The 27,230-nt window shown below is 41.4% G+C and overlaps 1 protein-coding gene across 1 annotated transcript in view; it reads left to right on the top strand.

The window, feature by feature from the left end:
• The window catches only part of mthfd1l (methylenetetrahydrofolate dehydrogenase (NADP+ dependent) 1 like), a 140,751-nt gene that overhangs the window by 7,316 nt on the left and 106,205 nt on the right, over positions 1-27,230 (top strand). Inside the window, exons 4-12 of the mRNA XM_048536079.2 lie at positions 5,422-5,475; positions 6,560-6,681; positions 8,455-8,555; positions 8,644-8,780; positions 17,321-17,423; positions 17,944-18,047; positions 23,567-23,664; positions 23,852-24,025; positions 26,720-26,856. Coding sequence (XP_048392036.2) covers positions 5,422-5,475; positions 6,560-6,681; positions 8,455-8,555; positions 8,644-8,780; positions 17,321-17,423; positions 17,944-18,047; positions 23,567-23,664; positions 23,852-24,025; positions 26,720-26,856 — 1,030 coding nt within the window. The remainder of the gene's footprint in view (positions 1-5,421; positions 5,476-6,559; positions 6,682-8,454; positions 8,556-8,643; positions 8,781-17,320; positions 17,424-17,943; positions 18,048-23,566; positions 23,665-23,851; positions 24,026-26,719; positions 26,857-27,230) is intronic.

Raw genomic sequence — 27,230 nt, 5'->3', positions numbered from 1 at the left:
ATTGCTTTTAAAAAAATGTTTTTTTCCCGTCACGTCACTGTTGTTTTTTTCTGCCAGACTCCTTAAATTGGTGTCCCCTAGTTCTGTATCTTTCCACCAATGGGAACAGTTTCTGTCTTTCTTAACCTTCTAGCCATCTCATGACTTTGAAAATCTCCATTAAATGTCCTGTAATCTTCTCTTTAAGTTTGTGCCACCCTATCTGCCATCTCTCTCTACAAAAAACTGATGAGGAAAATAATTTTTATGTCATGCCTAATATGCCTTGTCTGTCAGGGATTTAAAGCACTGCTCGGACAAAAGTATTTGATTTCTGCAAAGGCAAAATTGAGCTAGATGAGGAGTGAATAAGAAATTAAAGCTGGTTCACAGAAACTGGATAATTGGGTGTGGTGAAGAAATGGAACCTGTTTAAAGTTATAATACTGATATGGAAGACTAGAGATTGTCATTATTACAGATCATAACTGGGATCACCCATGGATAAATCAAACTTTTAATTCCAACATCAGATTTTTATTTGAAAGTACGGACTGATATAACCAAGGTGACAGTTGATTGAGGTTTAGTGGCTATCTGGAGGGAAATTCTGTAATGCTATTACAGAGGGAAACGTCAAAGGGACTAACGGAAAAGCAAGTGATAACGAGGGGCTGACAACCTCTCCTCACACCGGTTCAGAATGATGTCATTTCCTGCAGATGCTTTTGTCTTTAATCCTTGTAGGCATATCAAATTTGGTGTAAGAAGTGAGCTTCATTCCAGATTATATGTATGTTATTGGTCCGACATGCAAGTGTGTGTTGGTGGTGGTGGGGGGGGATGCGGATTGTGGTGCACTGTGAAGAACAGCATTGAGAACAGTCATTAAACAAGCCTGTACTACAGACTAAAAATGGAACCAGATATCCTAAAGTTATCTAGCCCCATTTTTTAGTATTTGGTCCGTATCACTCCAAACCTTCCTTATTCATGTACCTATCAGAATGCCTTTTAGAATTAAACATTTAAAAGGCATCTGGATGGGCACATGAATTGGAAGGGTTTAGAGGGATGTGGGCCAAATGCTGGCAAATGGGACTGGATTAATTTAGATATCTGGTTGGCATAGACAAGTTGGACCGAAGGATCTGTTACATGCTGTGCAGCTCTATGACCTATAAAAGCCTCTCACTTTGAGTGCTATTAGCCAGCCACAGTTGAAAGGAACCAAGAATCTTGAATTTGCTTGTTCAACTGATTACACCCAATGCTACTGGTGACATCCCCTGTAATGGCCACAATGTTTGAATGATTTAGTCATCACAAACAACCCTGACTGATTCATGTGTTTTAGAGCCATTTTTGTTTGTACTCATACCTTTGTGTGTTTTTTCACTCATATCTTTGTGTTGATGTGTGTTGCATTTTTATTTCTTCTCCTATGCAATAGCTAATAAACTTGCTTTTCTTAACTCAAGTAAGCCTGGTTATATTGGCTCCTTTTAAAACATAAGTTCATTTGGTCTGGGAGAAAGTTATCCACAAAGGATAACAAGATAATGTAGACTTCAAAATAGCTAAGTGAGAAGTTGAATTGAAGGATAGGCAGAAAAGGTTCTGTAATCCTCCAATATTACAAAGGGAAACCATATTCTCTTGGAAAATTACATGTTGAAAAGCTAATGACTTTCGATAGTTGACTAAATTACTGGCCTTGAGGAGGTGCCGTGAAGATTCATCAAAATGTAACTAGAGCTTATCAGTTAAAGTTTAAAACCAAGTTGCATAAGCTTGGGTTTGCTCAAGTTTAGAAGCTTGAAGGATATTGTGATTGGCGTTTTTAAAATGCTAGTCTAGATTTAGAGAACTTGGGTGTACTGCAGGAGGAATCCACACACAGGCATAGTCTAATTAGGTTCTGGCTTTTCAGGTGTGAAATCAGGTACAAAATCCCGGAGAAACTCAGCAGATCTGACAGGATTTGTGGAGGAAGAAATGAACAACGTGGTCAGTTTCTGAACTTATGGAATTCAATATTGAGAGAGCGAGGCCGTAAAATGTCCAAGCGGAAATATGAAATCTGTTCCTTGAGTATGTGTTGTGCTTAATTGGAACATTTCAGCAAGGATAGAAAGTTAGCATGAGAGCAAAGCAGTTTATCAAAATGGCAAGCAACAGGGAGGTCAAGATCATTCCTATTCACACAATGGAAGTGTTCTGCAAAATAGTCACCCAGTGTGCATTCATTCTCACCAATCTAAAGGAGACTAGATTGAAAGAAGTACAAGTGAAGTGCTGCTTTAGCAGGAAGCTTTTTGCATCTTGTGGAGATGAATGGGATAATCGAGAATGATATAATCGGGAACTTTTTTCAACAAAAGGTATAGCGTAAGTTTGAAGCTCACTTCTCTAATAGTTGTTGATGCTGTCTGGGGTTGGTGGAGGAAACAATTGGAACTTTCAAGGTTGAGGTTTTTTATTTTGTTACAGAATGTGTTGCCAGTGGCAAGGCCGTCATTTATTGTTCTTGACACAGTGGTGATGAGTAGCTGCCTTGAGCTGCTGCAATCCTTGTCATGTCATTTCATTTGCAGTGCTGTTAGGGAGTGAGTTCCAGGACTTCGGCCCAGCAACAGTGAAGGAACAGTTTTTTGTTTTGTTCAAATTTCGCAGCAGTGTTCTGTACGTCTGCTGCCCTTGTTCACTTAGGTGTTAGAGAGTCTTGAATTTGGAATGTCTTGCAGAAGGAGCTTTGCTGAATTGCTGCAGTGTATCTTGGTAAATGGTACATGCTACACTGTAGTGTGCAGATAGTGGAGAGAATAAACTTTTAAGATGGTGGATAGTGTGCCAAACTAATGGGCTGCTTTGCCCTATATAATTTCAAGTTTCTTGAGTATTATTAGAACTGCACTTATCCAGGAAAATAGAGAGTACTTCCTACTCCTGACTTATGCCGTGTAGACTATGCTCACAGACATCTCTAAGTATAGCAAAAGCACAATCATTTAAAGGGACCACACGATGCTTCCCCCCCAGCAATTTACAAATGCCAAATTCTGATGCCCTACCTCCCAATCCACAAATATTCTATCCAACTTCACAACACCTCCCCCTTCAGAAAAATAGAGCCATCTTACAAAAAGATGGCTTCCATTTTTCCCTGAAACTTTAACTCTATTATATTGCTAGATCATAGCTCATTAATCTAGAGTTATGTATTTTATACTAATTCCATTTATGTATAACATTAAACACCGCTATATCTATGTTATATAAACACTTTTCTTTTAAACCTGCGATAAAGTATCTGCAATAACACTTTCACGACCCGCAACATTTATAATCTGTAAATCAAATGCTTACAACATGAGACTCCAATGAAATAGTCTGGTGTTCTTGTCCTTAAATCTTCCCAGAAATGTTAAAGGATTGTCATCAGTATGCGCAATTGTCTGCATTTTTTTTGCAATGTAAACATTTAAAATGTTCTAAAGCCAGTAGCAAACTCAATAACTCTTTGTCAGTGGTTGAATATCATTTCTGGTGGTTGAGGTGTTTTTGAAAAATAAACAATTGGTCTTTCAGTTCCACAGTCATCTTCCTGTAGCGACACAGCTCCAACACCTACATTGCGACCATCGATGGTGACTTTGAAGGCTTTCAAAAAATTCGGCGTGACTAAAACTGGTGTAGTGGTTAATACTGCTTTTAAATTCTCAAATGCTTCCTGGCATTGCACCATCCATTAAAGTTTTTTGTTTTTTTTTAAACACGTCTGTCAATGGTGCCAGCACACTACTAAAGTTTGGTACAAATTTCCTGTAGAATCGACTCGGTCCTAAAAATTGTAGCACTTCCTTCTTAGAGGATGGCCTTGGAAATTCCTCAGTGGCCTTCATCTTCAAGTTTCTCTGTGTCATTGATCCGTGTCCGATGTTGTGCCCTAAGAACGTCACTTCCACCACCTTGAATTTTGTTTTGGCTAAGTTTCTGATACAACTTTGCTTTCGTAGTCTCTCAAAGAGCTCTGCCTAATGCTCAGTGTGATCTTTCCACGAATGGCTAAAGATCACTAAGTCATCTATGTAGACGGCACAATTAGTCAATCCTGCAATGACACTGTTTATAAGCCTTTGAAAAGTGGCTGGTACCTTTTTCATTCCAAAGAACATTACTTTAAATTGATATGGCCCATCTGGGGTTACAAAAGCAGAAATTTACTTCGCCCTCACCGACATTGGTACTTGCCAGTAACTGCGAAGTAAATCCAATTTTCTGATGTGGGATGTCCTACTTTTTCTACACAGTTCTCCAGCCTTGTATGAGTCAGATTTTGTCACAGCATTGACCTTCTGATAGTAGAACACAGAATTGTTGAGATTATCAGATTTGGGAACCAGGACTATCGAATTCCACTCACTTTGACTCTGCTCTGTGATGTCTTCTTGGAGCATTGCTTCTACTTCCTTCTGTACCTGCTCTGTATTGAGAGGATTAAACCTATAGGGATGGGGTTTTATTGGAACAGCATTCCCTACATCAACCTCATGGTCTTCAAGCTCTGGTGCCACCTTTCAAATGCTCCCTGGAATTCAGAATGATGCATACTTGATTCAGAACGTTGGATGCCTAAATTATCCATGACCGCCTCAAATAATTTGGCAGTAAATTGGTTTCTGAGGAATTCCTGTCGTGTTACAGATTGGCATCCTCTAATTTAATGATGAGACATGCTTGCTAATTAACAGCTTTGTTCCTGCCCCTACATTCCTATAATTCTGGTGACTGTTTGTTTGTTTTTAAATGGTCAAAGAGGTAGAAAAGATCAAATGTAAGGAGAATGTATGTTTAAAGTTCTATACTAGGAAGGAAAAGGAGCTTGTGTTTATTCAGAGGTTTTCATAACCACAGGATATCCAAAAGCATAAATTACAGCTATTAAAATAATTTTTTTGAAATGTAGTAACGTGCATAATTTAACAGTTAACTTGTGCACAGCAAGATTCTGCACAGTGAGATCATGGCTGAATTTTTGTTTTTCTGATGTTGATTGTGTGATGGATATTGTGCAGGACAGCCGGGGTAGCTCCTCTGATCCTCTTCGTATAGTGCCATATGAACAATTACATGATCTTAGAATAAGTAGGGCCTCAATGAAATGTGCCATCCAAAAAATGGCACAATGTAGCACTCCTTATATTGCATGAGGATTAGTCAGCCTCAATATATTCTCAAGCCTGGTGTTGTGGGTTTGAATTCAATTTTTTGACTCTGAGAATACTCACTGAACCACAGTTGGCTGAACACTAAAAGGATTAAATTTGAGCTATATTAATTACTGTTTTTTTAAGGAAAACTCCTGTGTTAAAAGTGCTGTAAAAATTAGAATTAATTATTTAGTGAATGTTCTCATATCTTAACATCTGTTTTTGTTAGGTTGGCTTACATGTTACTCATATATGTTTGCCGGAAGAAACTGCTACAGAGGAGGTAACTGAATTTTTTCATAATCCTTATTTTTATATGTTGATTTTTAATCAACTTGTCACACTGATTCACACATGTGAGATGTAACATGGATGGATGGTTCACCATTGTTTAGTTCTAAAGAGCAGATTTACTTCTATTCTTAATCAGGCCTTGTGCAGGTTATGTAAAATTTCATACTTTGTAAGGCACAGAAGTAAGTTACTTATCCCAACAGGTTCCTGCTGGTGTTCATACTCTTCACTACCCTGCCATATTAACCTACATTGTCTTTCTGTTGTACACATTCAGTTTAGTAAATTTTACTTGCTTACTGCTGTGGATGAAGAATGTTCTGCTAGCTTTGCAAGAGGCAATATCTTTTCTTTTACCATATTTACCACATCATAACTTTTAGGCTTCAGATTACCTCTCAGATCTCCCCTTTCTGGAGGAGAGAATCACAGGCCTCCTTCTTGACTTTGGTATCATCCTTGTAACTTTGGAGACCAGAACTGGCACACGGCTACAAATGTAGCCAGAACGAGGTTCTCAACTTTAAGTTTTCATTTCAATAAACCTGATCGTACATTTGAAGCTTCCAATTACAAAGTGTCGTCTGCCTTTTGTCCTTCATAAGCATCAGCTTGTGCCAAGTCCAGTTCACCGATTGCCCCTGAGCTTGCTGTTTCAAGTTGGTTCTGAAAGGCAGCAATTTGATTTAAAGGCTCTGAAACTCGTGTTCAGATGTCTCCTCGATGACTTCATCCCGCCATGTTGCTACAAGCTGATTTAGCCCATAATCTTCAGACTCTGCATTCCTCCATTTCTGGTTGCTCTGTTCCTTTATGCTGCCACTGGTGGCTGAGCCTGTAGTTGACTCGGCCTTAAGCTATACGGCTTCATCCCAATACCTTTCTGTCTCTTTAGCTCCTCTTAAGCTTCTCCTTGAATCCAATGTGTTTGACGCAGCATTTGGCCATCTGTGTTAATATCTGCTTATGTAGCTTGATGGCAAATTCTGCCTGATTGTGTAATTGTGAAATACTTTGACACTAAAGTCCCCACTTTAAGTAGAATTCGTGTAATTATATGTTTCTTGATACAGCTTTTAAATGAGATCATGAAGCTAAATGATGATCCTAAAATCCGGGGCTTGGTTCTGCCCCACAGTCTTGTCATGAGCGATACAGCAATAAATGCAGTGCTTCCTGAGAAAGACATCGATGGGTAAGTGTTCTGTCTTTTTGGCAGCATAAGAGCCTTCTCCACTAGAGTCTTTTGGTAGGTCATTAGAGCTTCACATTCTTTGGAGAGGCAAGGCTCGGCAGATGCAAATAGAACTTAAAGACACATGAATGTTAAATTACAGAGCATGGAGACCAGAAGACTGCAAACATGACTCTGAGATATGAGAAGTCACTGGAGAAGAATGAGAACCATAGCAGTGTAGTGCAGATTCCAGTAGTGCTGGCAAGGATCATGATGATAGGATAAATTTGTCTATATGGATGAGAATTTTAAAATCAAAGCTTTGCTCCTTAGTGAAGCCAGCATTGGAAGGAGAAAGCGAGATAGCAAGATCTGCAGATGCTGGAGTCAGAGACAACAGTGTGGATCTGGAGGAACGCAGCAGGCCAGGCAGCATCAGAGGACCAAGGAAGTCTACGTTTCAGGTCAGGACCCTGCTTCTGAAGAAGGGGCCTGACCTGAAAAGTCAATTTTCGTGCTCCTCTGCTGCTGCCTGACCTGCTGTGTTCCTCCAGGTCCACATTGGAAGGAGATTTGATACAAAATCAGGACATGGTGACAGGAGGAAAAAAAGAAATCTTTGCTGTGGGAATGGTTGGGATCTGGAATGACATGCCTAAATGAGTGGTGAAAACAGATTTAATTGTGCTTTCAAATGAAATTAGCTGAGCATCTGAAGGTGGGAAACATAAGGCTACAGAGAAATGGTGTGCTTTTGAAGTGAGCCAATATTTTCCTCTCAAATAAATGGTCTTCCCCTGTGGTGTAACTGTTTTATGATTCTGTGCTGCAATGGCAGCTGATTTAGGTCAGTGAGCAGAGGGATGATGGATGAATGAATCTTGATCCAAATTAAGGAACACGATTTTGGATAAATTAAAGGTGATGAAGGATGGAAAGCAGTCATTGGCAGCATTGGGGTCTGGAGATGAAAACGACTTGTCAGTTACCTGCTTCAGTTGCCAACCTCTCTCTTTTTTTAAAAAACTCAATTCTGTTAATGCAGACTTTGCAGGCAAAACTCTTTATTGCTTACCCTCGTGACCCAAAGAGGTTAGTTGAGAGGTCTCCTCTTGAATCACTGCAGTTCCTATAACATCATTTCACCCACTGCGATGTTATGAAAGAAGTTCCAGGATTTTTAAACCAGCGAATATTTAAGAACACATGAACATTCTTATCAGGGTAGTGTGTGACTTATAGGGGAATTTGCAGGAGATTATATTCCCATTACCTGTTACTTTTGTTATTCTCAGTAGTGGAGGGAAGTATTGTTATACAAGCGTTGTAGGTTGCTGCAGTTTGTTCTGTAAGGTATTTGCTGCCGTGCATTTTAGAGCCAGAACACATTGTATCCATTGTGGAGAGAGTGGAGATTTAAGATGGTGGATTATCTTGTCCAGGAGTGTGTCCAACGTGTGTTGCTGAAGCTACTCGTATCTGGGGAGTCTTTCACTGTATTCCTGACTGGCGTTTTGAAATTAGTGAGATTTTTCTGGAGTCAGGAGTTGAAAGTGTTATGCAATGCATAGCTTCTGATCTGCTGTTGAAACCAAAGCATTTATGTGACTGACCCACATACCTTTCAGTCCCACGCTAGGATGTTAATGTTAAGAGCTTCTGTGATATTGATGGTACTGACTATCCAAGAAAAATGTAGACTCTGTCGTTGCACAGAGTCATGAGTTGATTTGTAACACATCTCTGGTTTGTACCTATTTTAAATCTTATCAATTTGTGCCTCTTCACCAGAATCACAGATGTTAATTTAGGAAGACTAGTCCGTGGGAATTTGAATGAATGCTTTGTGCCACCAGCAGCAAGTGCAATAATAGAATTACTGGAACAAGGAGGTGAGAAGTGCAGACAGGACTAGGAATTTCACATTCCTCAAACGTGTTAGTAACCTTTACATTGACCCCTTTTATATCTGTCTTACAGATTTATGTGCCTTTGGGAAGAAGGTCTTAATTATAGGTGAGAATGGTTCACGAGAAGCAGCCCTGCAGAAACTTTTGCAGATGAAAGGGATGATAGTTGTGAACTGCCAGTGGCAGAACACAAACATTATGGAACAGGTAAGAACCCTGATTCAGACCTGTGAGATATTGAAAATTAGAGATAGCAGTTTAAAATTAAGCACTACTTAGTTTTAATGAACTATTTGACTGAGACTTCTATTAACATCAAGAACATAAAGTTAAAGAGTAAACAAAATTCTGTGAGGAATTGCCTTAATCAAGTCAGATTTTTTTCCCATGTAAAATATATTTCTCAAGATGTTAGCAATTGCCATTTTACACAAGTTCCTTTGAGCTGACTTTTGGAAATGCGCTACAAGAGAAACAATTAAGATTTTGCAAAAGAAAGGAAAATGGAGGAAATCTTTGTTTCATTTCATCTGATCTTTCCTCTGGTTTTTTCCTTGAAGCACTGTTCAGTTGTTGCAGAGCATTGTAGGATTCTTCTGGAGAGGAAAAGTACAAGTGATTTTCCCCTACCTAAAATTTTGCTGTCGCCAGTGTTTCAGTGCCCAGTTATTCAAATATACCTTGTTCATGAACAGTTGGACTATTGAGATCTGTTCAGGGAATCCTGAAAGATTGGAGCTAGGGAAGGGGCAAATAAAACTTCATTGGAATAATTCTTTTTCATTTGTTCATGGGTTGTGGGCAATGTTAGCAAGACCAACATTTGTTTCCCATCATTCATTTCCCATTGAGAGGGTGTTGGTGATCTTTACCTGTTGCAGTACTTGTGCTACAGGTGTATCTGCAGTGCTGTTAGAACCTCCAGGATTTTGGTCCGCTGGCCATGAAGGAGCAGCAAAAATAGTTCCATGTCAGGATGGTGTACAATCTGAATGGAACTTGTAGGTGATGGTGTTTCCAAAATCTGTTCTTGCCCTTCTAGGTGGTGCAGATTATAGGTTTGTAAAATAGTGTCGAAACAGACATCATGCGTTGGTGCTGTGCATCTTGTTATGCTGCCATTGTGAAGGGAGCGAATGTTATTGTTGGAGGAAAAGGCTGTTTTGTCTTAGATGGTCTTGAGCTTCTTGAATATTGTTGGAGATGCACCCATCCAGGCAATTGGACAGTCTGGTCTCCAAGATGTTAGATAAGCTGTCTGATAAATTAGAAACACAAGGATTCAAGAGACGTTGTGATGAGATAAAGTTCACTGTCATCAGTATACATGTGAAAGTTTGACACAGTTCCCACTTGACACCCTCTAAGTGAGAAATAAGAGGAAGCCAAGCAGAGGCCCAGAAGTAATGGCATTGGAAGGGGAAAATAAATCATGGCAGCTGATATTTTGGCTAAGATTAGATGGATTAAAATGGTTTAAGATAAGACTGCCCAATGACAAGAGGCTGAGGACATTGCACATATATTCTAGAGTTTACAAGAATGAAATATCATCATTAAAACAAACATTCTGAAGAACTTAATAGGAAAACACAGAGGTTGCTTCCCCTGAATGACGAATCTAGAGGCACAATGTGAGTAATGAGGCAATCATTTAAGAACGATATGAGAAGAAAGATTTTGATTGTTAATCTTTAAAATTCCCTGCTTCGTCATTGATTATACTTATAATTAGGCAGATTTTTGATCTCCAGGAACAAAGAGGGTATAAGGAAAGAGGAGTTTTATTGAGGATCTGCCATAATTGTGTGGAAGATGACTGAGGCTTGAGGTTTGTTATGTCTATTTCTACTCCTATTTCTTTAAGTTTTTAACCAGGTGGTCCTACCCAGCTAGATAACATGGAGAGATGTTGGAGTAGGATGGTGTCGTTGTGGATCGGACTTCCCAGTCCATTTATTGTTGACTTAAGGCCTGGCAAGGGTTAAAACTACCCTTATTTTTTCCCGGTGAATTCATTTGATCTAGAATCTCAAATATGCAGCTTTAATTTACTATTGAGGTCTTCGTTGAGCATTTTGAATTTGAAAAATTCAACTTGCATATAATGGTGCTGTGTCCTTGAGACCTATTAATGAAGCCCAGAACATTAGATCACTGTTCAAATTCTGAATTCTTTTATTATTTGTGGAGTTCGGTATTTTCAAAGGAATGTTCACAGGTCATAGTGTTCTATTGAAGAAATAATAAGTAATTAACATAAACCTTAAACTTAGAGTTTGACAAACCTTTTTGGATTGACTTTGATTGAAACAAAAGGATTTCTATGCAACTGCTATTGGAAAACTTGAAAACTAGGTAAATCTGACACAAAAGCTTGAAACAGCAGTCAATCGGACATTTTCCATAAACATTTGACAGTATCCAGCCTGCCATCCTCTGTTAACTTGAGCTGATTCAAAAATCAGCTGTCTTTCTCTTACCTCTTGTTTATGTATCACCCTTGAGTTCATTACGTTGGCTTCTGGTTTGACAGTGCCTGAAATTATTTCACTGTGTTTATATCACTCTGAGGAATGGTCCATCATACCATATAGCCTCTTCAAGTCCTTCAACCCTCAGGGACGTATAGGGTTATACAACATGGAAACAGACCCAACGTGGTCCAACTCGTTTATGCTGACCAAACATCCTAAATTAACCTAATCCCATTTGTCAGCATTTGGCCCATATCCCTCTAAACCCTTCCCGTTCATTTACCCATCCAGATGCCTTTTAAATGTTGTAACTGTACCAGCCTCCACCACTTCCTCTGGCAGCTTGTTCCATACATGCATCACCCTCTGCGTGGAAAAAGTTGCCCCTTGGGTCCCTTCTTTTAAGTTTTTCTCTTCTCACCTATGCCCTATAGTTTTGGACTCACTCACACCAGGGAAAAGATCTTGTCAACCTCCCTAAGGTTTATAGGGTAAGTATATAAAATCACAAGGTCACTCTCAGCCTTTGATGCTCCAGGGAAAATAGCCTCAGTCTATTCAGCTTCTCTCAGCTCAAATCCACTGTGACTGGCAACATCCTTGTAAATATTTTCTGATCCCTTTCAAGCTTTACAATATCTCTCCTATAGATGAGAGACCAGAATTTCAAAAGTGGCCTAATTGTAATTCCAAAAGTGTCTTAAACAATGCCCCATGCAGTCGCAACATGACCTCCCATCTCCTATACTCAATTCCTGTCTCTTCGTCTTCAGTTCAAACCTCTTACTTATATCCCACATTTTTTGTCCGACAGTTATTGGTCGTGCTCGCACCTGTGTGGACCCTAATCTCTGGAAGGCCCTCAACCTATAACCTTGATGCTACTTGACACTAGCCTCTTGCAACTTTTTGGATCATCTGTCCTATGTCTGACCATGCCCTTTGAAGGATTTTAGATTGTTTTGCTGTGCATTAGGTACAAATACAAATGTTCTGAAAGCAAATATTTGAACTGAAGCTTTTGCAGGATTACGTGCATTATGTATGTGAAAACCTTAAAAGGTATACAAGTTTTGTTTTCTGGCACAGATGTAGTTCTCATTTTAGACTGGGGTATTTTCCATTCAGTGGGAGTTAATTTTTTTACTATACAGTATGTTTGGGACTTCTCATTCATTTAATTGAAAACTGTTTGTTTGCCAATTATAAACACATTACTCTTTTAATTTTAAAATGACAAAAGAAAGATTTAAGTAATGTCTCCAGTCTGTGCTCTAAACAGCAAATTTGGAAAACAAAGTTGTTCTATAAGCTGCACTCTCTAACCGCTGGTCCTATACATACATTACATCTTGGCCAATTTAAAGTCAACAGATAAGCTAGATGCATATCCACTCAAGCACCAGGCCTAGACACCTCTCCAACTCTTTCTTTTCTTTCCACCTCTTCTTCAACTGCAACCAGATAGTCCCGTTCCTTGCCTTTGGATAATTGGCGGGTGTACCATAGGGATAATCCAGCTCTCTGTAGCAAAGCTTCAGGCCAGGAAGAGGTATGTGGGGGGAGGTAAGTAAATGACAGAACAAGCTCGGACTTCACAGAAGTGACACACCTATTGGTTAGTCATGGATTGAAATAGTTGCACAGTATGAAGTTGATTTCTGCACTTGGTAATCTCAGTGGTAAGCAGTGTCATAGTGTTGACAGATTGTGATGGTGGAGAAGCACATTCAGTTGAGCATTGTACAACAAAAGCATTTTAAGCATAGGCAGCAGTAGTTCCATTGCTGCCATACAGCAGGCAATAGGGATGGGAAATACAAACTGCTTTCCAGCCAAGCCCAAGTCCTATGAATTAATAAAGGTAGTTTTTGCCTTAGCTTTAATGATGCAAGAGAAAAAAAAATTGACTTGGGGTTTTATGCTCTGAAGGTCATTATCCTCTCCTTTCTTTGCTTTCATACTCGTCCAGTATATCATCACATTGTAATTTTTCAGTCTGGGAATTAAATTACAACCAGATGTAAATCTTGTTACTCTCTGTTTCAAGTCCCATGACTATCTTTGGAATGGTTCTGAAGAAGTCATTAGATTTGAAACAGTAACTCTTGTTTCTCTCCCCATACTTGTAGCTCATCTTGCTGGGTTTCTCCAGCACTTCATTTTATTTCACATCTCCAGCCTTTGCAGTATTTTGCTTTTCCTTGTAATTTATAATGTAATGCTGAGTTAATATTAAATATGTTTTAAAGTTTAAGTTTGAAGGATTGTGGATATTTGTATTTGAAAGATAAATGAAGTTGACTTTGGAACTCACTGCCTTAGGTGGTGGAGGTGGGGTCATTAGTTTTTTTGATAGTTGGGATTATTGTTAATCTAGGGAATTGGAGGTTATTGGAGTAGACAGCCATGTGAAATTTCAAACACAAACTGATCAGTCATGATTTTGTTGAAATAGGTTCAGGAGATGGAATGTTCTATACTCTTCTCCAGTTTTAGATATTTGTATGTTTAAATTTTGAGTTTTTTCAAACAAAGCGTCTCCTGGTAGTTGCATGTCTTATGATAACTGCTTGTTTAATGGAGATTAGTGCCTGAGTTTATTATTGTCAAATTTCAGCATCTGCTTTGGGTGTTGTTTGGCAGTGATCACTCAAAAAGGAATGAAGCTTCTCAGTTTAGCCCTTCTGTTTCTAAAAAGCTTATGCTGTGAATCCACTGTGAAACCTGATTATCCTCCTATTGGGGATCTGGAAGAATCCTAAATGTACCTCGGAAACTGCATTTGCCGAGACGCCAGACACTCTGTTGTCTGTGTTTAGTGACACCTGTCGGCACATGTTGAAATGCCATGTAGGCGGTCATTGCACACCTTACTCTTTTTGGCTTCAAAATGTAACGATCGTTGATCTAAACTACTTTTTTAAGGTGAATCTCTGCAGATGGATATGCTCTTTTCACTTTTCACTTTTCCTTGTAAGTGTGTAATTATGTGTGTTTGGGAGTATGGAAGATAGATATTTACATTGTCATAGTTCAAACTGTTAATTAACTTTACATCTTTGTCAAATAAGTTTTGTTTACTCAATTAATTAATAATTGTTTTGCTTTTTTAAAAGAAAATCAGTAGCTGATCTTTTTATTCTAAACTTAATACAAGCTAAGCATCTAATTAGCCATATCAGTAACTGGGTAAAGCATTTAAATTTATGTTGTGATAACACGGTGTGAAGCTGGACGAATACAGCGGGCCAAGCAGCATCAGAGGAACAGACGTTTCGAAGCTTGACATTTCGGGTCGGGACCGTTCTTCAGAAATGGGGGCGGGGAAGGGGATTATGAAATAAATAGGGAGACGGATAGAAGATGGATAAATGAGAAGATAGGGTCAGAGGAGACAGACAGGTCAAAGAGGCGGGGTTAGAGCCAGTGAGGATGAATGTAGGTGGGGAGTTGGGGTGGGGGGGTATGTGGAATAGGTCAGTCCAGGGAGGACGGACAGGTCGGGGCAGGGAGCGGGATGAGGTTAGTGGGTAGGGGATGGGGGTTGGGCTTGAGGTGGGAGGAGTTTGGGCAGGGTAGAATTGAAATGGTTCGCGACTGGGAGGCGTAGTTGTTTGTTGCGACAGAGCGTAGGTGTTCCGCAAAGCGGTCCCCAAGCCTCCATTTTGCGCTTTGCAGAACACCTACATTCTGTTTGCATCAAACAACTACACCTCCCAGTCGCGAAGCATTTCAATGCCCCCCCCCCACTCCTCAGACGACATGTCCATCCTGGGCCTCCTGCATTGTTACAATGATGCCACCTGAAAGATGCAGGAACAGCATCTCATAATTTGCTTGGGAACTCTGATACCCTTGGGCTGCAATGTGGTTTTCATAAGCTTCAAAATCTCCCCTCTCCCAACCACATGCCAAAACCAACCCAGCTAGACCCCGCGTCACTAACCATTCTTCTCACCTCAAGCCCCACCCCCATCCCCGACCCACGAACTTCATCCCGCCCCCCTGACTTGTCCATCCTCCCTGGATGGACCTATCTCCCCAACTCCCCACCTACATTCACCTTCACTGGCTCTAACCCTGCCTCTTTGATCTGTCGGTCTCCTCTCACCCTATCTTCTCTCTTATCCATCTTCTATCTGCCTCCCCCTGTCTCCCTATTTATTTCAGAATCCCCTTCCCCTCCCCCACTTCTGAAGAAGGGTTCCGACCCGAAACGTCAAGCTTTCCTGCTGATCTGATGCTGCATGGCCTAATGTGTTATCTCGGATTCTCCAGCATTGGCAGTTCCCGCTATCTCTCTAAATTTACATTGTGGTCAGTGGAGTACTGTGTCTAAAGAGAAACAGCGCAATCCTCCAAACTCTCAACAATAGTGTGACTTTGGGTTCAGTAGAGTCACATCTGGAAAATGAAATTAAGCATGTTATTATTTTGCTTGCCACATCTCTATGTTGCAAGATCAGGTGTCTCTTTTGAGCCTGTGGTGTCCTTGTTATAGCGTCAGCCATACAGCATGGAAATAGAAATATGGTTTGAGTCTTGTATTCCTGATATTGGAGAGAGAAGCCTTGCATATCTATCATACCCCTGTTCGTACTCCTTTCCAAATGCATTGTAAGCAGAGTGTAGCAGTTGTTATATGCACAAGATGTTTGTTATGAATAGTTTCTCTAGTTCTAGTAAACTGGTGGAATGAAGAGTCATGACCTCTGAACTCTGACAACTAAGCTAGTTTTCTTAGTTCCTGTAGGGATACTGAGACCCAGTTAACTTATCAGTACAAGGTGTTGACATCTGTAAACAATGGTAAGAGCAGCTGTGCTAACTCTCGAAGGACTGTTAGTCTTCTAGTTTCACAGGGAGGGTGTTACGCCTGTTAGGTTGTATAAACAATATGTTTAATTCTGAGATAGAATGGAGCCTAGCGTTTAGAAGATAGCTAATTTGCATTTCTGCCTGGATACAAGGCTGATATGGTTTCCATTGTCATGGAGATGGGCTTTGGGAAAATAAATTGGTCATAGGATAAAGGATTTCAGGTTTCCTAAGATACCACTGCACTTCTCGGACACAAATCAGAGTGGAGAAAATGCCTAATTAATTGGTCACTGTGCCAAACACTGGTGGGAGCTTAAGTGACAGGTCATGAAGGTTTAAAGGAAATCTTCAGTGTAACCCTCATAGTAAATAACAGTTGTGAGAATAGAAGTTGCCGGGTTCAGATTTTGCTGTCCCATTCTGAACCTGGCAACTTTTAATCCTATAACTGATATTTACTGTGAGGGTTACACTGAAGATTTCTTTAAATCTTGTGACCTGTCACTTCAATGTGACCATAATCTCCCACCAGTGTTTAGCATGGCGACCAATTAATTCAGCATTTTCTCCACTCTGATTTATATTTGAGAGATTCACTGATGTCTCAGGAAACCTGCAATCTTTTATCACAATGGCCTTCAATTAATTGTTCCCTTCCCAAAACCCATCTCCATGGCAATGGGAATCCTATTAGTCTTGTATCCAGTTAGAAATGCAAATTAGGCTCAGAATGGAACAACGGTGTAAGTCCTCAGGAGCTCGGAGTTCATTGCGACTATTTCATGGAGAGTAAAGAGTACTTAAGAGCTGGTGTAAGGTACAATTGTAGTCCGAAAATTTTAGAAATATTAAAAGCTAAATAGGGAATTTTCTGACTTTAGAATACGTTGCCAATTGAATAGTGTATAATTTTCGTTGCATTGCTATTTAGGCCAACATTTATTGCCTATTCCTACTTGTTCAGAGGAAACTCATTTTTTTTTAAATAATATGTAGCAATTGACAGTGGCTACATGCGAGCTGTTGAAATTCCAGATTGTTTTTATTGGTTTTCTTTTATTGAATTACTCATGTCCCCAGAGCATTGGCCTGAAGTTGTGGATTACTGGAATTGCCCCACCACCTCCCTTTGTTACAGTAAAAGTCTTGAGCTCAAATATGTTTTAAAAAGTTTTGATTTATATGTGAACTGTAATACAGTTTTTGTAGTGACTTGTGTGACTGAATGCATGCAACTTGCTGACTTTGAGTGTGATCGGATTTTGATTGAACCACAGTAGGGGGAAAATGAGACCTCGGTTCAATATCTTGTCCACTGACAATGCAACACTCTAAAGTATTTGCCTTTTTAAACAAGAAACTCTGTTGAATTCACCCAATTCTTGACTATGATCAATTAATTTAAAAAGACAAATTGTGATATTTTGTTTTTAATTTTTGTGATAGTGTCATCAGAGTGATGTGTTGGTAGTGACCAGTCCTGTGCCAGGTGGACTTGGAGAAGACTGGTTAAAAGCTGACACAACCATAATCGCCTGCAATTTACCAGGTAAAGGACAGTTTGAACTGGCGGAGGGGCAACAGCCTTAAGTTTGGTTGTGGGCTAAGCAATTGACTAAAATTGGTTTAATAAAGACTTTTTGCATTGCATCTTGCATGAGTTCAGAACTTCTCAAAGCACTTTATAGTCAAGAGTGTTACCAGTGACCTACAGCTGACTTCGTAGCTCCCTGAAGTTGTTTGTAACGAAAGATGAGTGAATTCTTAACCCTAAGGAAAGCATGGAGTTAGAGAACTGTGTTAGCTGGTCCTTAAGCTAAGAGTGCAAAGGAAATTTGAAATCATACCTCTGTTTAATTTCTTCCCCTTAAAATGTTTGTAAATTGCTAGGACTAGGCAGTTTTTGGGTGAAAAACTACAGTTCTGATCGGCAGATGCTGGAGAATCCAAGATAATAAAGTGTGAAGCTGGATGAACACAGCAGGCCAAGCAGCATCTCAGGAGCACAAAAGCTGACGATTTGGGCCTAGACCCTTTTAGTAAGTGACCTGTTTTGTGTTTTGTTCCAGCTGCAGGTTTTAGTTCAAGTTCGAAACACCAGGATTTTCAGCAAGGCGAACAGGGTTCCTCACATGATGATATTGGTCTCCTGACAGCAGCAATGCAGATCAAGGTTGGATAAATTTTAGATCTGTAGTATCTGGATTAAATAGTTATTTGCCTCCAGTTCTCTATCTTAATTTCAGAGAGTGGAGAAATGAGAGGTTGAAGAATTTCTTTATGGTGATTAGATTAGATTAGATTCCCTACTGTGTGGAAACAGGCCCTTTGGCCCAACAAGTTCACACTGCCTCCTGAAGCATCCCACCCAGACCCATCCCCCTATAACCCACACACCCCTGAACACTACGGGCAATTTAGCATGGCCAATCCACCTAGCCTGCACATCTTTGGTCTGTGGGAGGAAACCGGAGCACCTGGAGGAAACCCACGCAGGCACGGGGAGAATGTGCAAACTCCACACAGACGATCTGCATACTTAATAAATATACGTTATTGGTGTCTGAAATAACAACTTTGAGTAGGATGCTATATTTCTGTAGATTTTCTTTGAAAGCTTGCAAATATTTATGACTTTTCAAAGAAGGTGGTTATGAACTTTGACATTTAAAAGTGCAAAAACAAAGTTGCTGGAAAAGCTCACAGGTCTGGCAGCATCTGTGGAGGAGAAAACAGAGTTCACGTTTCGGGTCCGATGACCCTTCCTCAGAGGTGGCTGGGAAAATGTCAGTTTATATGCTGAAAATAGGGAGGTGGATGGGGTAGGGAGTAAACAATAAGATCGAGCCAAAGAGAGAAAGACAGTTGGATAGACAAAGGACTTGCTAATGATCAGGCTGGGAAGATGAATAGTTGTTAATGTGGACTGTTAGTGACTAACAACAGGGGATGTGCAGTGGCAGGCTATGTGGTAACAAGGCCTGGTGTGTGGGGTGGGGAGCTGGGACATTGGACAGTTTATGCCCTAAAATAATTTGAACTTGGTAGTGAGTCCGAGGGCTGTATGGTCCCCAAGCGAAAAATGAGGTGTTGTTCTTTCAGCTTGCGCAGGGCTTCACTGGAGTACTGTAGCAAGCTGGAGACAGATGTTGGCCGGAGAGCAAGGTGGTACATTGAAGTGGCAGATAACAGGTAGTTCAGGATCTCTTTTGCGAGCAGAACGTAGATGTTCTGTGAAGCGATCGCCAAGTCCATGCTTCATTTCCCCAATGTAGAGGAGACCGCATTGTGAGCAGCGAATGGAGTAGACTAGATGCTTGGAAATGCAGGTGAAGTGTTGCTTCACCTGGAAGGTATGTTTGGGCCCTTGGATACTGGGGAGGGAGGAGGTAAATGTGCAGGTGTTGCACCTTTGCCGGTAACAGGGGAGGTGTTGGGGGTGAAGGAAGTCTGTACCAGGGTGTTGTGGACGGAACGGTCCCTGCAGAAAGCAGACAAGGGAGGGAGGGGAATATGTGTCTGGTGGTGGCGTCTCGCTGGAGGTAGCGGAAATGACATCTGATGACCTTCTGGATGTGGATGCTGGTGGGACGGTAGGTGAGTATAAGGGGAACCCTATCGCTTTTCGGGAGGGATGAGAAGGGGTGAGGACAGAAGTGCGGGAGATGGATCAGACCTGATTGAGGGCCCTGCTGGGGAATCCTTGGTTGAGGAAGGATGTGGACATTTCAGAGGATCCCTTGTCGAAGTTGGCCTCATCTGAACGTATACGATGGAGATGGAGGAACTGAGAGAATGGGATGGAGTCATGACAAGAAGTGGTGTGTGAGGATGTATAGTCCAGGTAACTGTGGGAGTCAGTGGGTTTGTAATGGATATTAGTGGCCAGTCTATCCCCAGAAATGGAAACAGAAATGTCGAGGAAGGGAAGGGAGGAGTCAGATTGATCGGGGGAAAGTGAGGGCAGGATGAAAATTGTCTGTGTTCCACGGACAGTGCTCTCGCTGCACCCTGAGATCCACACTCCGTGCCGTGCGGCATCACATGTGTACTCTGAACCTTTCTCTCCAACAGCATCGTAACACACTGGCTCAGGGCTGCACCACTCCCCTGTTCCACTTTATCCTCCGGCTCATCTGTCATGCTAACAAGAAACTTTTTTTTTTCTCTCCCTTTTCAGGCATCAAGGTCCACAAGATGCACCAACTCAAAAATACCCATGGCCCTCCACAACCTACCTCTCCTCCCCTTCCCTCTGACTCTATCCCCTCCCTCCAGCCCCCACCTCCTGTCTGGTATTCGCCATCCCTCTTAATATTCCGTTCTCTGATGCTGAATGCACTGTACTCAGCAAAGGCCTCAGCTTTATCCCTCTGTGTCTCCACCTTAACGAATTTTGGGCACGACATGATGCCGAACTGTTCTTCTGCGATCCTCTCCTCCGTGCTCATTTCTTTGGGAAAGAGTCCTCTCGCCGCCCCACAGACCCCTTTGCCCAACTCCACGTGGACCCGTCCCTCTGGCCTTTTACTCGCACTCAATCTTATCATTGAGAACTGTTGACGTGACATCAGCCGCCTCAATTTCACTGCCCCTCTCAACAAATCCAACCTATCTCCCTCCAAACTGACTGCACTCCGTGCACACAGATCTAACCCTAACTTCGTCATCAGGCCTGCTGATAAGGGTCGTGCTGTTGTCTAGTGTACTGACCTCGACCTTGCAGAGGCTGAGTGCCAGATCTCAGATACCACCTCCTGCCTTCTCCTTCCCCAGACCATGACCCCACCATGGCGCATAAGGCCATTGTATCCACTACAGTTACGGATCTCTTTTTCATCCGGTGATCTCCCATCCGCTTCCAAGCTAATAGTGCCCCAACCCCTCACAGCTCGTTTCTACCTCCTGCCAGAAATCCACAAACTGGACTGATCAGGTAGACCCATTGTTGCAGCCTGCTCATGCCCCACAGAACTCATCTCTTCCTACCTTGACTCAGTATTTTCTCCCCCGCTCCAATCCCTACCCACATACATCCATGATTCCTCTGACCCCTGATGCAAGTTTCTGTTTTCTGATGAAGGGTCTGGGCCCGAAACATCACTTTTCCTACTCCTCTACTGCTTGGCCTGCTGTGTTCATCCAGCTCTACACCTTGTTATCTCAGATTCTCCAGCATCTGCAGTTTCTATTATCTCTGGCCGGTTTCAAAGCTTCCAGTTTACCGGCTCCAGCCACCACCTCTTTACCATGGATGTGCAATCCCTTTACACATCCATTCCCCACCAGGAGGGTCTTACAGCTCTCAGCTTCGTCCTGGAGCAAAGACCTGAACCATCCCCACCCACCACCACCCTTCTCTGCGTGGCTGAACTTGTCCTCACCCTCAACAACTTCTCTTTCAACTCCTCTCATTTTTTTCAGGTCAGAGGGGCCGCCACGGGTACCCGCATGGGCCCTAGTTATGCCTGTCTCTTCGTGGGTTATGTGGAACATTTCATATTCCAGTCCTATTCCGGCCCCGACCCTCAACTCTTTCACCGATACATCAATGATATCATCGGTGCTACTTCCCTCTCTCGTCAACAGTTGGAAAACTTCACCAATTTTGCCTCTAATTTCCACCCTGCCCTCACTTTCACCTGGTCTATCTTTGATTCCTCCTCCTTCTTTTCCTCGACATTTCTGTTTCCATTTCTGGGGATAGACTGGCCACTAGTATCCATTAAAAACCCACTAACTCCCATAGCTACCTGGACTATACATCCTCACACCCCACTTCCTGTAAAGACTCCATCCCATTCTCTCAGTTCCTCTGTCTCCGTCATGTATGTTCAGATGAGGCCGACTTCGATAAGGGAGCCTCTGAAATGTCCAAATTCTTCCTCAACCGAGGATTCCCCAGCTCTGTTGTCAACAGGGCCCTCAATCAGGTCCGACCCATCTTCCGCACTTCTGCCCTCACCCCTTCTCTTCCCTCCCGCAAAAGCGATAGGGTTCCCCCTTATACTCATCTACCATCACACCAGCATCCACATCCAGAAGATCCTGGTGGCAGGGTCAAAAATATGAGTGGCTACATGAAATTCTTAAGAGGAGGGTGAGCAGCCAGAGGTCATAATACACACTGGTACCAACAGCATTTGTAGGAAGAGGGATGAGTCCTGAAAAGTGATTATAGGGTAGTAATCTCTGGACTATTTCTGGTGCCACATCTTGGTGAGAGTAGGGAAAGGAGGATTTGGCAGATGAATGCGTGGCTTGTGGGTTGGTGCAGGGGGGCAGGATTTCAGATTCTTGGATTATTGGGATCTCTTCTGGGGTAGAGGTGACTTGTAAAAGAGGGATAGGCACACCTGAACTAAAGGGGAACAAATAACCTGGTGGGAAGATTTCCTGGAGCCACTCGAGAGGGTTTAAACTAGTCTGGGGGAGGTAGGTGGAATCCAAAGCAACCGGGAGATGAAAGAGAAGGTCAAGGACAGTACAGAAGTTAATGAGAGCAAGTTAAATAGTAAAGACAATGTTGGTAATCCTAGTACCAGACAGGGCAGACTAGCATGACAGGAAGCTAGAGAAGTCTGGGTTAAACTGCATTTATTTCAACGCTAGAGGCCTGACAGGTAAGACAACTGAACTCTGGGCATAGATGGGTACGTGGGACTGGGATATTGGAGCTATTACAGAAATGCGGCTGAGGGAGGGGCAGGACTGGCAGCTCAGTGTTCCATGGTACAGATCCTATAGGAAGGATAGGATGGGAGGCAAAAGAGGAGGGAGAGTTGTGTTTTTGATTAAGTACATCATGGCAATACTGAGAGAGGGCATTCTTGAGGGTTCATGCACTGAGTCTATATGGGTTGAACTGAGAAATAGAAAGGTGAGATCACTTTGAAAGTATTGTACCCCTGCTGTCACCCCCCCACCCCCAATAGTAAGTGAGAGATTGAGGAGCAAATATGTAAGGAGATCATGGAGAGCTGCAAGAATAATAGAGTTGTCATGGTAGGGGATTTTTAACTTGCCTAACATTGACTGGGACTGCCACGGTGTAAGGATTTGGATGGAGAGAAATTAATCAGAACATAGTGTAAGAAAAAGAAGCAGAATTCAGCCTGTGCAACTCCCTGAGAGACCAAAAATCTATCTATCTATCCCAACCTTAAATGTACTCAATGATGGAATATTCCCAATCCTCTGGGGTAGAACATTCCAAAGATTCACAACCTTTTCAGATTAGAAATTTCTGTATATCTTGGCCTTAAATGTGCCCTGGAGTTCTAGATTCTCTAGCCAGAGGCTATGTTCTCTCAGTTTGTACCTTGTGATGACCCTCAAATGTTTCAATGAGACCACCACATTCCCTTCCTAATGTCAACGTGGGTGATTCTATCGCATGTGGACAGCAGCAGCTCAAGGAGGCAATTCACCACCATCTATTCAAGGGTACTAAGGGTGGGCAATAAATGCTGGCCAGCCAGACCCCATGAGTGACTTTTAAAAAAGCTATTTTTATTAGAAGATGCTTTTGTAAGGCATCATTGCAAAAAGACAGGTTTCACCTTTTTGTAAGTGGGATACAAAAGTGTTTCAGAAATAATTGGTATAATTGTTAACACACAGGTTTTTATGAGTTTGATTAATGTTTTCAATCTTTAAATATTATTTAATTTATTGGTATACTTCATATAGAATACAGTTGAAAGCAGTGCCAGATGGCTAAAACAGCAACAGCACAAAAAATGGAATCTTCGACCTCTCAAATTGCAGCCCATCTCCCCTGTTCCCAGGTAAGCATTTGAAACTCATTTACCTTCTATCGCCTTAGTTCATAAAACTTCCCACTATTAACTTTTCGTGATTGATTGGACAATGTTGGAAGTACTTGCTTTTGGTGTATGTGCATGTGCATGTGCACATTTTAGTTATAAATCAGAACTCATTTGCTGGTCTTAATTCTTCACACAATGTTTTCAGCGATATTGAGATATCCAGAGCGCAGACTCCAAAACCGATTGATGTCCTAGCCAAAGAGATTGGCCTGCGCCCGTCAGAAATAGAAGCCTATGGCAGCAATAAAGCGAAAGTCAAATTATCTGTCTTGGACAGACTGAAGGAACAGCCGGATGGAAAATACATATTGGTTGCTGGGTAGGAACACTTTTTAAAATTTTTATCTTAATACCTGTTGGTATGAAGCCTTGATATGCTAACACTTTAGTCCTTCAGGGAAGATTGAATGAACTGGGACTCATATTTTTTCATCTTTGGAAAGAGAAGCTTGGAGGAAGTCCTAATAGAGGTCTGTAAAATCATAAAATTCTCCTTTATTGTCAATATGGAGATGTTTCTGCTAGTGGGTAAGAGCAAAGTTAGATACCATAAATATGAGAGAGTCATTAATAAATTCAGGAAGACATTAATGAGAAGCTAATTTATTTGAGTAGTAAGAATGTGGAACTCGCTACCATGTGACTAATGCATTAAGTGGAAAGATAAGTTTAATGGCAGAAAACTGTGCTGGTAATAGTATGTAAAATGGATATGTAATACTTTAACCAAGAAATGAAAACAATTACATATTTGTATTCACATCAGGCTACAGTGTTTTAGGTGCTCCACTTACTGCAGGCAGAAACAGCTGTTCCTACTCAGATTCATATGCCTCAGGTGCGACATGCATACTCCTAATTGAAATGAAGTTACACTTTCTAACTAACTGAAATTTAAATCTAGATGCATATTAAAGAAGAGCTGGATATAACCAAGTAAAAGGTCACAGCATAGAAAGAACATCTACTGTTGTTCAAGCAAAAAACAGAAATTGCTAGAGAAACTCCACAAGCCTGGCAGCATCTGGAGACCTGAGTTTCTCCAGCAATTTCTGTTTTTTGTTTGTTTCATATTTCCAGCATTTGCAGATCTTTGTTTTATCATTGTTCAGTCAAATTTAATGATCAAGCAAATTATTGCATGACAAGAATGTGTACAGCAGCTTTGACACGCTGAAATCACTCAGTGCTTTCACAGGAGCACTTTTTAAAAAAAAATAAAATTTGGCACCTATCCAAATAAATAGAATAGATGGAGTATTTTAAGGGAGGCAGAGGTGTTTAGGATAGAAATTCCAGAGCTTGGGCCACAGCAACTGAAGATGCAACCACCATTGAAGGGATGATTGGGATGCACACGCTGACAGAAATAGACGAACTCGAACATCACAAAGGGTTGTAGAGGCAGGAGGCGATTACGTAAGTGAGGAGGAGCGAACCTACAAAGGTATTCAAAAACAAAAGTGAGAAGTTGAAATCAATGTGTTGCTTAACTAGGAGCCAGTATAGTCCAGTGAACACATTGTTGAGTGAGCTGAATTTGATTAGAGCAGGCTGTCGGCAACAAAGGTTTGGATATCATCGAGTTAATGGAAGGTAGAATCTGGTAGATAGGCCAAGAATGTATTGGGATGGTCATTTCCAGAGACACACGAGTCTTGAATACCTGAAGAAGTCCACTATAAACCTTGATGCCAGGTACTTTAGTGCTGCCAGGCAACTTGATAATGTTCCTTACAAATGAAAATTCAGGTACCCGGATGGTTGCAGGTAAGAGATGAAACGGAGATCTAGGGCTGGAGCAAAGATTTGGCTGAAATGGTTCGTTCAATGAACAACGATATCTTCCCGTGCTGTGCCTTTCATTCTTCATGTTGAAATAAAATTGTTTTAGAAGGTTGCCTAGTTTTGATTTGATTGCCCATTGCTTTGCTGATTGTCAGGTATATAATATAATTTGGGTGAGAGGGGATGCGTCAAACTTATTACTTTTCATTCCCTGTGCTGTTGAATCGGGCACTAATTTGCTTTCCTTACTGAGTAATCTGAGTCTCTCAGGACATGTTAGAGAGGTAAGCAACTGTCTCCTTCCAACATCTGTCTAATTAAGTTTTTTTGAGTCAGTAGCCAGTATAAACTATGATTTTCAGTGCGGTTTCAGGGGAATATGTAGTGTACTTGGAGTGTGTTTAAGTGGCAGAACATCTTGCAAAGAACTTTGAATCCTTGGCATTTAAACAGTGCCATTGAGTAAAAAGGACTGACATTATTCTAAGCCTTTGTAAATCACTGGTTAGTCATCAGTTGGCCCTATTCTGTTTAATTCTAGACTACAGATTTTAGGAAGGATGCCAAGCTCTCGAGGATACAGAAGAGATTTAATAGATTGGTACCAGGGATAGAGTGTGTGTTTTTGACATGCAGTCACAATTGTAATGTTGGAATTGCACAATTAGATTGCATGACAAGGTCCCACAAGCAATGCAGTGCCTCATAACTTTTTCTTTGTGATGTTGGTTCAAGGATAAACATTAGTAGCTGGCAAGAATTGTCCTGTCCTTTGAATTTTTTAACAGGATCTTTCATGTCCACCTGAGAAAGCAAATGTGGCTCAGTTTATCATTTTATCTGAAAGGTGAAAGCATGGCACAGGACTTGGCTTCTTTACTACACTGAAGTGTCAGTCAGGATTTTGTGTTCAAGTGTCTGGGCTTTCTTCTTGCTTATTTTCTTCCTTTTCCAGTCCATCCCTCCCCATCCTTACCCCCCCCCCCCCCCCTCACTTTTGCACCCTATTCAGAAATCAGTAGTCGTTTCTAATTCTCAATTTCTTCTAATTCTACCCTCCTTTGCTGACACCTTCATGTTGCTTCACTGCTGCTAAACTGCATCTCTGAGCTATCTGCTTTCTCCTGCAACTGAACTGAAGTGAGGAAGAAATAGTGATTTCATTGGACGTGTCAAACAAATTGCTCAGTTTATAAAGTATGAATCATTGTTGTGTTTTTTACAGAATTACACCAACTCCTCTAGGGGAGGGGAAGAGTACAGTGACAATGGGATTAGTTCAAGCATTAGCGGCCCATCAAGGCGTTAATGCATTTGCTTGTGTGAGACAACCATCTCAGGGACCAACATTTGGTGTTAAAGGTAAGCAGCTTACAATAAATTTTGCTAATAGGTAGATCATAGAATCTTAACATAGAATCATAGCATACCTGCAGTGTGGAAACAGGCCATTCAGCCCAAGAAGTCCGTATCGACCCTCCAAAGAGCATCCCATTCCAGCTCAACCCATCTACCACACCCCTGTAACCCTGCATTTCCCATGGCTAATCCACTTCACCTACACACAATGTGCAATTTAGTATGGCCCATAGTGGAGTACCCAGAGGAAACCCATACAGACCTGGGGAGAATGTGCAAACTCCACACAGTCACCTGAGGCTGCAATTGTACCTGGGTCCCTGGTGCTGCAAGGCAGCAGTGCTAACCCCTGAGCGAGTACATTATTTCCTCTGAGA

Source organism: Stegostoma tigrinum, chromosome 9, assembly GCF_030684315.1.
Source record: "Stegostoma tigrinum isolate sSteTig4 chromosome 9, sSteTig4.hap1, whole genome shotgun sequence".
Classification (NCBI taxonomy): domain Eukaryota; kingdom Metazoa; phylum Chordata; class Chondrichthyes; order Orectolobiformes; family Stegostomatidae; genus Stegostoma; species Stegostoma tigrinum.
This window is presented reverse-complemented; position numbering and strand designations above follow the sequence as displayed.